The 14533-nt window shown below is 43.5% G+C and overlaps 1 protein-coding gene across 1 annotated transcript in view; it reads left to right on the top strand.

The window, feature by feature from the left end:
- col27a1b (collagen, type XXVII, alpha 1b) overlaps positions 1 to 14533 on the top strand; it is a gene marked incomplete at its 5' end in the record, with an annotated part of 126785 nt that overhangs the window by 17591 nt on the left and 94661 nt on the right. Inside the window, one exon of the mRNA XM_080738725.1 lies at positions 11835 to 11888. Coding sequence (XP_080594851.1) covers positions 11835 to 11888 — 54 coding nt within the window. The remainder of the gene's footprint in view (positions 1 to 11834; positions 11889 to 14533) is intronic.

Raw genomic sequence — 14533 nt, 5'->3', positions numbered from 1 at the left:
ATTGATAGTTTAAGTGTTTAACTGTATGCATCCCCTTAACGCGTTGACTATAAATGGCATACTTATTGAGTAAGCTAAGCGATGGTTTGGTTTAATTTTAGTCTTACGTTGGACTGAATCCACCACTGTGGGCACCAGAAGACCTAGAGAAGTGTAGGGACAACCATTACCCCCACTTTGCTTGTATTGCAATCCTATGCATAGTTATTCTTAACTGTTCTGCTGCCCTTGACGACGCTCACCGTCAGTGAAAGGGTTAATACCATGGCGCCGTTGACGGCGAGGACTGTCAATCTTACTGTATATACAGTAAAGATATTATTACTTACTGTACGTCGCTCCGGTCCCGCCCACATCGGTAATGTCCGCGATTTGTTTACAACGCACGTCGGGCGTGCACGCAAAGTTAACGTCCTCCATAGTAAATCCATTGAGAGGCCCATAAAGAGACTTCATTTTCTCCAAAAGGGACATTCTTATACAAAGGATGGTCTCCACTCTCCATACTGTACACAAAAGCTGGGCGCAGCCATGTTCTCTTCTGGGCTCACACTGTCATGTGACTAGATGACGTAATCGTTGCCGTCAAGTGATAATCCAAAAAAACAAAAACAACCCCCTTCCGGCCCTTCAAAATAATAGCGGCGGCCTATGGAGGAAACGGCGTGGCACCGAGGCACCAAGCAAACCTTCAGATTAAGAGGCAGTAGTTGTGTTAAAAGGATCCCTGACTAATATGACAAATATGCCTTAATACTTTTGTCCTCTATAACTACAATGTAAAATTAAAAACACCTTTAATATTTTATTTCTTCTAGAAATAGCTAATTTTTCACTCAATAGGGGAAATGCCCGTCACAAGTTGATGATGTCATAAAACCATGTGTGGTCTATCCCTATGGAATTTATGGCATGCATGTGAAAAGATGAGCTATTTCTAGAAGAAATAAAATATTGAAGGTGTTTTTAATTTTACATTGTAGTTATAGAGGACAATTATAATGTATTAAAGCATATTTGTCGTATAGCCAGGGATTCCTTTAAGCTGCTGAGGGTGTGTGTGTGCATGCACGTGAGTGTTTGTGGCATTCATAAAATCGTCCTCACAAGTATAGTAGTACAGACGTGTGCATGTGTAGTGTGCGTGCTTGTGTGTGTGTGTGTGTGTGTGTGTGTGTGTGTGTGTTAGCTACCTGTGAGACCTTGCCCTGTGGTCAGGCCTCGGAGGGGTGAGCTGTGGGAACCCAATCTCTTTAAACAAGGAAGAAAGGGGTCTTTGTCCCCTTCTTATTAAAGGCATTTAAGACCCCGTCTGGAGCTCAGTAGCACGCCGCCTCTACGGAGCTCATTTACCCATCGCACTCTGTAGGCTGGGGCTGCTGCTATCAGGTGTCTTCCTACCCAGAGATCATTCCATTGATGATCTTTTCCCCCCATTAATGGAATAATGGAGAAGCATGTAATATACCTAAAAATGTCTTCTAAATCCTAATGGCTTTCTGAAAAATGTTTCTTTATCAGTGGTTCCCAACCTTTTTAATGTCAAGGATGGGATCCATTGCTTAATCATTCATTGTATTAAATTAACCATTATTGACTATTTCTTAATCGAACTAATGGATTTATTCAATTAAGTCTACTCCAGAGACTCCTTCTGCAGCAGTGTTGATTTTGACAGCAAATTTTGATTTAGTTTTAGTCTGAGGGCTGTATTTTGATAGTACCAGCTCTTATGCCTTAACTTAAAGGCCTGTCCATACTGTCCATCCGAGCACCAAACTTTTCGTCTGAGAATTCTGCCTTTCCGATGTGCAGCTTTCCGTACTCTAATTCAGGGTAACGCTTTTCAGAACATGCGAGTGACGTCCTTTTGTAGTTGAACCTGACCTTTCAGACGAAGGTTTCCAGACAGAAATTCCAAAAGTGCAAACTGTTGTTCTCTTTTAAGTTCTGAGATGCTGTTGATTTCAGTTAAAACTTCGCTTAATGCAGCTTTTATTTGCGATTTGTGAACTCGCGTTGGGTATGGGGACCGCCATGTTTGTTTACAAAATGTGAGATGTGCAGCAGCCGCTCGACCAATCAGGAGCGGTGTGAGGCGGGTCGCTCGAAATGCAGCCATTTGATTGGAAATAAGAAAATCATTTCTCGTAATGAGACTCTATGGGAGGGATCCCAGACCGAGAAAGGAAGCACATTGGTGATGACGTAGCTCGGGATGGCCGTGCCAGCCTAATATGAGCACTTGAGTAAAAAATGCATTCCATCAAACTTTCAGATGCTATTTTTATCCCAGTGTGGAGGAAGAATGCTTAGGATTTTTACTGTGATCTCTCACTCTTGAAATATGTAATCCTTGGTTTCTGTTGTTTGTAAACAAATAATTGATCTATTGGTCATTCATTGCATATATTCCTGCTGGCTGGGGGGCAGCACCTGTCAGCAGGGAGTGCCAGGCGGGAGGAATAGGACGAAGGCCCTACAAAGGCCCTAGTAGGATACGACGGCAGTGAAAACACAGCGTTGTGAGCTTGTAGATCTGCTATTGTCAGAGCACAACACCCAAGCGCAACCAAACAGTTATACTGGATCTCTTCTTCACTAGTTCCTCTCTAACATTTTAGTATAGTTTTTATTATATAATATAATATATTTAGTCTTGGTTTTAGTCTTCACAGTTTAGTTTTTATTTAGTTTATTTAGTTTTTATTTCGTTTTCGTCAATGAAAAAAGGCAGTCGACAAACATTTTTCGTTATGGTTTCAGTTGACACTGATCTGCAGGTCACTGCACCTCACAGCCAGAGTGGGACGGAGGTTTCTCCACTTGGGTGGAGACAGACAGACAACTCCATATGGTCCAGAGGAGGTGGAGAACCTCACAGCTCCACACATGGGCAAAACAAACGTTCTCAGCTGGACCTGGCGTAGCCTGTCCAAACACTGGGAATTAATGTGGTATTTCTCCATGCTAGAACATTTTCCACTTCATAACACGACATGTGCATCTCACAGTCAAACCTCTTTTAACAATGCTCGTGTCCAAGGGATCCACAATCGCATTAAATGCTTAATTGAAAGTTAGATGCGCACCGTTGTTGTGCGCCAAACTAGTTGATGTAAAAGCTCACAACACGTTGTGATGCAACACGTTGTGAGCTTTATTATTTCTGGTATAGTATAAACAAGTAAAATGCACTTAGGCCGAGAAGCGACCGCCAGGTCGTGCTGAAAAGCAGTTGACTGAGCAGCGTTAAGTTTAAACAGCGTGTTAAAGCCTGTGAAAGCTACAGCCAATCAGTGACGCAGCTTTTTGTAGCCTGCCTTCATGGATGGAATGGGAGGGAGGAACTGAAGTCGATAGGTAACAACATGAGCACAAACATGAGCCTGACTCACTCACGGACATGAGCTGGACGTTTTTATACTAACTGCGACCTGACTGTCGCAATAAGGCTTAAAGGGATAGTTCACCCAATTTTTACCAAAGTGGTAAGCGCCTGGACCAGTAGGCCCGCGGGCGCCCCTGTTTTTGACGTATTCTAAGCCAATAATTTGATGACCAGTAGTGGTTTCCTATAGAGACACAAAGAGCCTACTTTGTTCCCTATGGACACAAAGAGTCTACTCAAATTATTGTCTTAGGAATGCAACAAAAACAAACCAAAAAAATTATAATATTAAAGTCTCCATATGGGGTGAATAATCGATAAAAAAAGAAAAGTCTTTTTGGTGGTTAACCATCCATTTAAAGGAGTAGTTCACCCCCAAAATGTTTTTTTTTCTATTGATTAGTCACGCCATGGAGACAAGAGTTCAATAATATTTTTAGGTTTTTGTCGCATTCCAAAGACAAAAAAGTGATAACAATAAATTTACCCCCATTGATTCCGGATCATTTTGGAGGTGAACTACTCCTTTAAAGTCGAACGCCTGTGTCGTACGACGAAAAAAAACAACAACTCATGTTTACAACTTAATAAAAATAATGCGAAACACAGCATAAGTGGAAGAATCATCCATATCAGTGGAGAGAGTGCTGGGAGTGCTAATCTTGTGCGGTTTATTTTCATGAACTTCAGCCATTTTCTGGAGCCAATTTTACATTTGGATGCAACTTAACAGTACCTCAAGTTCCAGTTAATCCCAGAAACAAAGAATGATTGTCTTCAGGGGTGTCGCACCAAATTCTGGGCCCTGGGTACAAGGATTCACTGCGGGCCCCCCATGAATGTTCTTCTTAGGGGGAGGGGGTTTAACCCATTTAGACTGGGAACGCATTATTACGCATTATTGTGTGCTTTGTTTATTGAAAAATAGCAGATCTGCTATTTTTTTTAAATCGTGTTCATGTGACCCCCAAAATGATATGTATTTGGCCACGGACCCCCATCTCAAAGTATTTCGTTCCAGGGACCCCCCAGAAGCAAGATTTCAGTTACAAATGTTCCCTTAAAAAAAATCCATATATTTGCACACATTTCCCCAACATTTCAAAAATAGCAGATACAGTATACAAGCTCAGTGCCGTGCTGTGAGCTTGTATATCTGCTATTTTTCAATAGCTAAAGTATAAAATAATGAAGGCCCCTCCACCTTGGGCCCTTTTCCCCCCATTGTGACACCCCTGATTGTCTTATCCAGACGTGACACATGTAGATGAGCAGCTATTTTCCAACATTTATCGTCGTGACAGCTTAGCATTTTACCACAGCGGCCGCTATCAGCCGGTGTCGTCTGCATGTCGTCGCTGTCGGGTTGAAACCTCGTCCAAGACCGCTACTTTTCAGGAAATGTAAAAACGAAACAATAACTTGTTAAATAACGCGTTCCAATGGATTAACAAGCTCTTGTTAACACTCTTCACTGGTTAAATATTTATACAAACCCACAGGCAGACTTAAACACTTTCAGACGAGTGGTGGAACGTAACTAAGTACATTTACTTACACTAAGTACTTTTAGGAACATTACTTCACTTCTTTACTTGAGTAGTTCAATTTCTTTATACTTTGTATTTCTACTCCACTGCATCTCAGAGGCATATGTTGTACTTTTGACCACACTACAATTATTTGAAAAATTAGATTATTATGAAGGGGGAGAAAAAAGTTTTTAAAACATTCTGCATATATGAGTACTTTTACTTTTGGTATATTCTGATAAAGGACTGTTACTACTAACAGAGTATTTTTACATTTACATCTTATACTCAAGAGAGTACATGGTCCACCACTGGGAGGGGGGGGGGGGGGAACTCCTCTAGACCTGAAGGGGGTCTTGGGAGTTGATCAAAGGCTGCTTTGTGTAGGAAAGCGACCTGGCAGTGTGTGGGGCTCCGCTATCTGAAGCGGGGCTTGTGTGCAGTGGAGGAAGAAGTATGTTAAGTAAAAGTAGAAATAGCACAATATAACAAAAAAAATAAGATAAAATAAAACTGTGTGTCAAAATTTTACAAATGGACCCTTCCCAGTTTGTTTTGGTCTCAGAGATTAGCACTGTAGTGTAGATTGGGGTCCCCTAAAAACTGTATCAAATGAGGGTCCATGGCCTAATGCATATACCCCCCCCCCCCCCCCCCCCCCCATTAAACTGGGGGTCCATTAAAAGGACCCTTGACTCCACTCCACCTATAACCGGTGTGAAACATTGTGATGGCGTTGATTGACCCATGCAGGAAGCTTGGGTTTGTTGGAGGAGCTGATTTTGTAGGTTATTCTACAACGGTTTTCCTCAGTCAAAATAAATGAATTGCACTTAAGTTGCAGTGAAGGACAGAAGTATGCATTGAGGAACTAGTGTGGTTGAACCTCTGCTGTGAGTGTGGACATTGTGAGTGTGGACATTGAACTTCAGCTGTGAGTGTGTGTTTTGGGGAGCGCTGGTTTCAGTTCATTCAACGTCCTCCTGTGTGTTGGCAGGACGGGAGCTCCTATAGCGAGACATACTGTACATACTTCATTGTGCACCGGTGTTGCGTGGCGAGCTGATACATACAAGCTCACAATGCATCGCGAGTGCAACCGTTGTAAGCTACCTTTGTGATCATAGGGAGCTCTCCCTCCATTCTGAATGACAGAGACTGGACAACGGCTTTGAATCGCTATTTTACACATAACAGAAACCAAGGATTATAGTGAGTGAGTGATCACAGTAAACATCCAAAGCCTTACAGGGTTGTCCAAAGTGCGGCCCAGGGGCCAAATGCCAAATTTTATACGGCCGTGGCTTCATTTCCAAAATTGTTTTACGGCCCACCAGCACCGTCAAACAAGAATATTTTCTCTGAGTATAATTTGTTAGGATTCCTTGTTCCCTGTTCTCTCATTCTGAAGGGAATAGAATGTGAATAGATCTTTATTGTCATTTTCACAAGTATAACGAAATTAAAAGTGCCAAACGATCAGTGCATCACTAAAATCACTCCAAAAATAGCGAAAACAATACAACAAAACATACACAGAACCATACTTCTTGTCATTGCACAACCCCTAGTGCACTTAACATGCACAGCACAGACAGACATGTGAATAAAAGCAGCTGTTATTGCACAAACTCATATTGCACTTAACCCAAACAGCACCATCAAACATCTATGTTCATCAGATCAACGTTTCTTAGCAGCGGGATAGAAGCTGTTACTAAACCTGCTTGTTCCTGACTTAATCGATCTATACCTTCTGCCTGATGGCATCAGATCAAACAGGGAGTGACCGGGGTGGGAAGTGTCCTTTAAAATGTTCTAAATTTTTCTGTGACAGCGGGACCTGTGTAGTTCTTCCAGTGAGGGGGGAGGCCAGCCAACGATTCTCTGTGCTGTGTTTATGACCCTCTGGATCTTTAACCTCTGAGCTGCTGTGCAGCTGGTGTACCACACACATATACAGTATGTTAAGATGCTCTCTATAGAGCACAGATAAAAGGACACAAGGGGTCAGAGAAAGACTATTTTATTTTATTTTTCACTTTGCACGTCTGGTTACATTTGGTCATTTGAAATAAGGCTCAGTTATTTGTGTTTTGTTCAGAGCACACACCTCACAAAAGACCATTGATATTAAATATTGATGATGATAGTTAAAAACAAAATTGTTTAAATGCGATGCATATGTATGCCACTTTGTTATGGTCCGACTGAAGGAGATATGGTCGGCCCTTGGGTGTTTTAACATTTTCTAATGTGGCCCCCTTTGAAAAAAGTTTGGACACCCCCTCCTTCGGCACCTGAAAGTTTGATGGAATGCATTTTTTTATGGAATGCATTTTTACACGTGAGTGCAGAGATCACTTTTCCATTGCAACTTATGAGCGATGGGGTTCATTTGGTGCCGGCCTGTGCACGCATACTGGTTCTTATCAATCTGACGTTGTCTGATAAGGCGTCTAGTCAGCTGAACTTTATTTAGGCTTCAGCTATACCTTGTTGTGCTCCGGTGTTGCACAGCTAAAACAGCATACTGTATACAAGCTCACAATGTGTCGCCGTGTGGCAAAAATAGCACATCCACAAGGTCACAATACCAGTGGCAATTTTCTGTTTTTTAGTTTGTTAGACTTGAACGTTGGACTGGTTGTGAACACCTCTTTCATATTGGGTGACATGTGGGCCAAAGTTTACCAAAGTTAAACTCCACACGTTGAAAGCGTTCATGCGGCAACTCGCCGCAACCGGAAGCTCCGCCCCTTGGCTCCCATAGGATGATTGTGAACGGGACGCTGGCGTTTCTGACACGTACAGTATGTGTCCTATGTGGGAGTGGGAGGGAGGAGCCAAGATGTTTCAACAAACGTGTTAGGACGATCTCAGTCAGGGCCCATTTTTACAACTTGCATGAGCGGTACGGTTGTATCTCAATATCACTCAAGCCAAAAATGTCCCATGTGGCGGCTTTAAATGTATAGGTTATGACCCCCCCCGTGCCCCAACCCTTTCTCTCTCTCTCTCTCTCTCTCTGGTGTGTGTGGCCTACAGAAGGTGTTAGGATGTCTGTTCGAGGGTAATGGTCTGTAAAGATGGTAGCAATCCACATGTCACCTCTGTAAAAGTAACCGGCCCGCAACATAAACCCAGGCAATACACAGCTGCCCTTCATTTGTGTGTGTGTGCTGTGTGCGCGTGTGCGTGACACTGCTCGGCTTACTTCAGTAACTACAGCAGTGGTGAATAGACTGCCGTGAGCTCTTTTCGTGAGCAATATTTCGGAGGAAAGAGCGAGTGGTCCCAGCACGCACACGCACGCGCACACACACACACACACACACACACACACACACACACACACACACACACACACACACACACACACACACACACACACACACACACACACACACACACACACACACACACACACAGTGACTCATTTTCTCCATCCACCATGTGTGTCTCCACTCCACAGGAGAGCATCCACCCACCTTGACACCTTTAACTCAGAGACAGTGCAAATGTAACCGTTTGGGTCCATTTGGTAACATTTTGCACTCTCTTAGTCACAAATGGATATGATTTAATTCTGCTCTAGAACACAATTTGGAATTCTCTCTCTCTCTCTCTCTCTCTCTCTCTCTCTCTCTCTCCTTCCCCCGCCATCACTTCCTCCCTTTTGTGCCTGACTATACGGCAAAGAGATAATGGCTTCCATATGTTTTAATATCCCGGCCAGCCGGGGAGGAAAATGCAAGGCTAAGATGCTCTCTGGCCACGGTCGAATAGCTAAGGAGGAAATATGGAGGTGAGCTTCTGGTAAGCGCCTCCATATGTCCGGCGGCGGGGGAAGGAGGGAGGGAGGGAGGGAGGGAGTGCCGAAGGGGGTGTTTAGGGTGGGGTGGCCTGCAGGGGGATCGCAAACATTTCAGCTTTGACTTCAACTTTGGCCTCTTTATTGTTACGTTACATGCATTGTCACACAATTATCAAAATGATCAAACGCAACGACACCCCAGTGGCTTGTTTCCATTGCGGTCATTTCACGTGTATACGTGTGTAAATTACATGTATGTGTTGATGCATGAAGTGACGAGTGTCCGGGTAGCTCTCGCCTTTGGACCACAAGGTCATGGGGCTTGGGTGTGGCAAGTCGTGTGGCAAGCTGATGGTACAGTAGGTGTGACGCTCCACCTCAGCATTCCATCTCCCCGGGGGTCATTGTAACGGGGACAGACACCCGCGTGTAGGGATGGGTATCGTCTGCGATACTTTTTAATGGTATCGATCACATTACGTTGATACTATTGGGTATCGACCCATTTATTCACGTAAAAACGAACGATAAATCGTTTCGATACTCTGGAACGCACCCCTGGCCGGTCGCATCTGTAACAGTTGGGCTACTGAGAGTTTAATGACTGCTTTAGTAGGCTACACTCGTTACTGTGGAGGAAAAAAAAACTAAACAAATGCTATCAGCTGATACCGACAATGAGACACTCCTGACCTACTTGTGTGGGAGTATTTTTGCAGTCAATTCCCAAGCACCCAACGGTGCAAGACAGCGTCCTTGTGGGTAAAAGTGTGGGTATGCCTTCCACACTGGGGGCACCCAAGAGAGTTGCAGGCTGACTCCTCTCTGCTGTCTAACAATGGGAGCATGGATAAATAACAAGAGACAGACACTGTCTGGATTACCCAACCTCACGCTCTGGATACCAATAATGCCCTCGACCCCCCCACCATGGCTTTGCTTCCATCTCATGGATTGTGTGTGTGTGTGTGTGTGTGTGTGTGTGTGTGTGTGTGTGTGTGTGGGTGTGTGTGTGTGTGTGTGTGTGCGCGTGGGTGTGTGTGTGTGTGTGTGTGTGTGTGTGTGTGTGTGTGGTGGGATATCTCTTCTATTCAATACCCGTGGAAAACCTGGAGAAATGAGCCGTAAAGCCAGCTTATTACTGTCCTGTGTTCCTGGGACGTCCCGAACATGTTTTAGCACTTGAAATGTTTTTTTTTTTTTGCCTGTGAAATGTTTTCCATGCTCGGTCTGACTTCCCACGCCAGGGCCAAGTGTTCGCTTGCAATGCGATGCCTCTGCGCCGGGAAGCCTCAGGACAATTGTGGTAGAATTTTGTTCCCGCATTTATGCGAAATTTTTATCAATCTATCTTTCGATCGATCGATCGTATATACTGTATACTATTTATTGTCTCTGTCCGGTGGAAACTGTTACTTTTCAGGATTCAAATTTCAGGATTTTACTTGTAATAAAAATAGCAAAAGTAGCTGATCTACTACTCAAATGCTGCGCTTTGCGGCACGTTTCCAGCTTGTGGATCTGCTACTTTTGAAGCTTTTGTGTGATGCTGTATAGTATGGTCAGTTGGGTAATTAACATACGAAAGAAAACACAAAAGACATACAGAGATAAGAGGCTATATACTGTGTATACAGAGAGAGAGAGAGAGAGAGAGACCGACAGACAGACAGACAGACAGACAGACAGACAGACAGACAGACAGACAGTCCTTGCAATATTTGGCTCAATTATTGTAGCTCAACAGATCCCATACAAACACGCTGTACAATATCACAAGTCTAAACCAAAGAGAACAGGGAGTGCGGTGGTGCAAGAGAGATGAGAGACAGACAGATATAGATTTATCCTCCTATACGTCCTTGCAATATTTGGCTCAAGTATTGTAGCTCAAGAGATCCCATACAAACGCGCTGTACATTATATCACAGGTCTAAACCAAAGAGAACGGGGAGTGCGGCGGTGCGAGAGAGATGAGAGAAATGAGTGACATTCCCGGTCGGTGGAACCCCAGAAAGCCAGTGGAAAAGTGTAGGGATGAGGAAAATCACATCCATATGTCATAACTTGGACAGGCCAAGGCAGACGGGAGACATATGGCGGACAGAGCTACAGTACACACAAACACAGAGGAACCTCAGGACACCCCTGACCTTCCTCCCATACCACAGACAGTCAACAATGTGCAGCGCGATGCTCGCACTGGATATGGTGATGTCGATGTCAGACTGTCCACATTTTTCTCTTGCATAAGTACAATTAGCAATACCGCAATCATGCAGAAATACTCTATTACAAGTTGAAGTCCCGTATTGACAATCTGACTTAAGTAAAAGTACAAAAGTATTCGTTATCAAAACATACAACACCAAAGTAAAATAATTCATTTTCAATCGCCCCTTTCACAAATGTCTTAAATTGTCTGTCTAAATTATTCCAAACATAGTAGATTTACAAGCTCACGACACGCCCGATGCGACAATAGCAACTTGCGGTGGAGTAAAGATTACAATAATTTCCTCTGAGAGGTAGTGGAGTATGAAGTCTTGCCATACTCAAGTAAAGTAAAGCGATAAATGTACTTACGGTAGTTGCCTTCCACCGCTGCTGTCAGACCAGACAATCACACTCCATCAAATGGTTCACGTCTCTCATTACGTACACCACAAGTCAGCTATACAGCTGGGTTGAGGCTACGCACACTGGAAACCGATGCCGCCGTGTTCATGTAAAGGTCATTCGAGCTCTTTATTTTGATAGTAATCATTGCTATAGAGTGACTGTTCCGTAACAGGGAGCCTTATTTCATATTACCAAATGTAACCAGACGTGCAAGGTAAATGAACTCCAACACAGGTAGAATACTATAAAACAGTCTTTCTTTGACCCCTTCAGAATGAGACAACAGTTCTTGTTTGACGGTGCCAGCGGGCCGTTTATAATACAATTTAGGATTGAAGACGCGGGCCGTGTAAAAGTTGTCCTCAGGCCGCATTTGGCCCCCGGGCCGCACTTTGGACACCCCTGCACTATGGCTTCTTTACACCGGGGTCCTTTTGTACCCTCTTTAACCCTGGCTGTCATTGTTTTCTAGGGTCCTGCTGGCCCACATGGGAACCCTGGCCGCCCTGGACCTCCTGGAATGAAGGTACGTTATTATGAAATGAAGGATGATATTTGCATACTGTAAAGCAGGGGTTTTCAAAGTGGGTGGCCGCGACGGCAGTCCAGGGGTGCCGCGAGATAATTTGATAATATTTGGAATTTATTTGGACACTTGAAAAAATATTTAGTATCATTTTATACTTGAAGTACAAAGTTATTTTCAGTCAGTTCTAACCAAAATGGCTATTATCTCAACGTTTTCCTCGCAAACATAATCACTAAAATATCGTCACTGTCGGGCAGAAACCTCGTATCTCCAAGTTTCAAATGTGTACGTCTTTTGGTAAAGCAAAGCCCTGCTTCATCATACAAGACTGTTGCAAAAAACTAGTGAAAACAAACGATCTACAAGCACACAACGCCTCGCGATGCGAGGTATTGTGTGCTTGTATATCTGCTGTTTTCACTAGTTTAGTACATTTTATAGCTGATAAATACAAAACGAACGGTTTTGGATATACAAGGTTTCCACCCAACAACGACGATATGCAATAAATATAAGGTGCTGGGAGTGAAAATTATAATGTAGGGGTGCCTCGGATTAAAAAAATATTTATGGGGTGCCCTGAGACAAAAACGTTTGGGAACCCCTGCTGTAAAGAAGTGTCTGTAAAGGAGTTCATATTCGTGGTGCTGCCTGGCCCCGTGCATCAGTGTTTACTGCAGGATTACTCAGGTAGCTCTTAAATAAACACTATGACATCTCTAATCTGAACAATGAAAGGTTTTCAGCCTGTGCAACTATATTAGCCCTTTGAAAGCAAATAAGGGAACAACATAATTTTCTTGTATTGGAGCAGAGACCCTAAAAATGAATGGACAGTGTCACGCCTTTGGTTTTTTACAGACTGTAAATGAAGCCTATTTTTCAGCGAATGCATCCATTTGCCCACTTTTTACTGTATATCCGCTCCAGAAATGAAAACGGAAATGAATCAAATGAAAGCTATTGGCTGCGGGGCGGGTCTTCACTCGGTATAACCAGTAGAAAGCCTGGAAACATAGCTTACTTTAGAATTATTTGTTAAATTAATGTGACCGTAAATTAATTACTAAACACGTATCATGATGACATAAAAGAGACTTTAAACTCGCGATTGAAAACATAAAGTGTTTATGAAAAGGTTTACTAAGATAATAAAATCAAATGCAAAGTTTGCCAAAACCTCATTGAGATACATTGAGTTAAAAATGTCTTGACACCAGTAGAAGGTGATATAGTGACATCTGCTGGGCCATTAATAGGAACAGCAGATTGAAGGAGAACCCGGAAGTGGCTTAATTTCCAGCGAACGAAGCTAGTTGCTTGTATTGGAGACATTCTAAATTCATAAAGTATTTAACCACGTCAACCCTATATACTTAGCTGACTGGAGTACCTTGGGTTCTATACTAGGATAAGGATGCTAGGGTTCATGTGGTTAAAGCCGTAGGTTAGTGGTTCTCAAACGTTGTAATGTCAACGATCCCCAGGGACGTGCTGGCCATTGGGAAAAGCAGGACAACTCCCGAACGGCCGGTTCATTCCCGGCCGGTCCAGGCCGGCCATTAGGAAAAATCACACCCGTGTGAACTGAGCGGTGGAGTCTGTGCGCGCGCGCGTGTGCGTGTGTGTGTGTGTGTGTGCGTGCGTGCGTGCGTGCGTGTGTGTGAGTGTGAGTGTGCCTTGCCTGTTCTGGCCTGGCCTGAACAACAGCGCCCCTCCCTTAACATGTGTGGTCAGAAAAGGTACTACACCACAGGCTTGAGGCTACATACAGACCCACCCACATACATACATACATACATACAAACAAACATACATACCTACACACACGGCCACGCTATGGAGACGGTGTGACCACCGCTCAAAAATTAAAAATAAAATGTCGGCCCTCGTTCCATTTTGGGGGCTGTGCGGCCAACAAAGTCGGGCAGAAACCTTGTACCGGTATCTCCAATTTGCAAATTTGTAAATTATTTCGCAAAGCAAAGCCCTGCTTCATCATACAAGGCCGTTGCACAAAAGTAGTGAAAACAGCAGATCTACAAGCACACAACGCCTCGCGGTGCGAGGCGTTGTGTGCTTGTAGATCGGCTGTTTTCACTAGTTTAAATCATTTCTAAAATGATAAATACAAAACAAACGGTTTTGGACATGTAAGGTTTCCACCCGACAACGACGAAATATAACTAAAAAATCACACCCGTGTGAAGTGGAGGTGTGTGTGTGTGTGTGTGTGTGTGTGTGTGTGTGTGTGTGTGTGTGTGTGTGTGTGTGTGTGTGTGTGTAGATCATGTGTACCGATTTTTGTGACATTTGAAGAAAATATGTAGGAAAAGGAGCAAAAAGTGTGTTTTGGAGAAAATTCAAGATGGTGGAAAATCTATCCTGGCGCAAATGGGCGTGGCCTATATGGGGAGATGCGTCTTGACCCAAGGAATCCAGGGAAAAAAGAATTTTAATTTTCCGATCCACGGTTCAAGAGTTACGGGGCAAAACGTAAAGTGGGCCGTTATAGCGCCACCATGAGGCCGAGTGATGTAATTATTTTTCGATTCATTCTTAAAATCATTATGAATCTCCTCTCCGAGGTTTGAAACTGTAGCTCCTATGGTTTACGAGAGAAAAATACTTGAAAGTGATTT

Source organism: Nannobrachium achirus (assembly GCF_963921795.1).
Source record: "Nannobrachium achirus genome assembly, chromosome: 12".
NCBI lineage: Eukaryota > Metazoa > Chordata > Actinopteri > Myctophiformes > Myctophidae > Nannobrachium > Nannobrachium achirus.
Note: the sequence above shows the minus strand (reverse complement) of the source record. Positions and strands in the feature narration are given on the sequence as shown.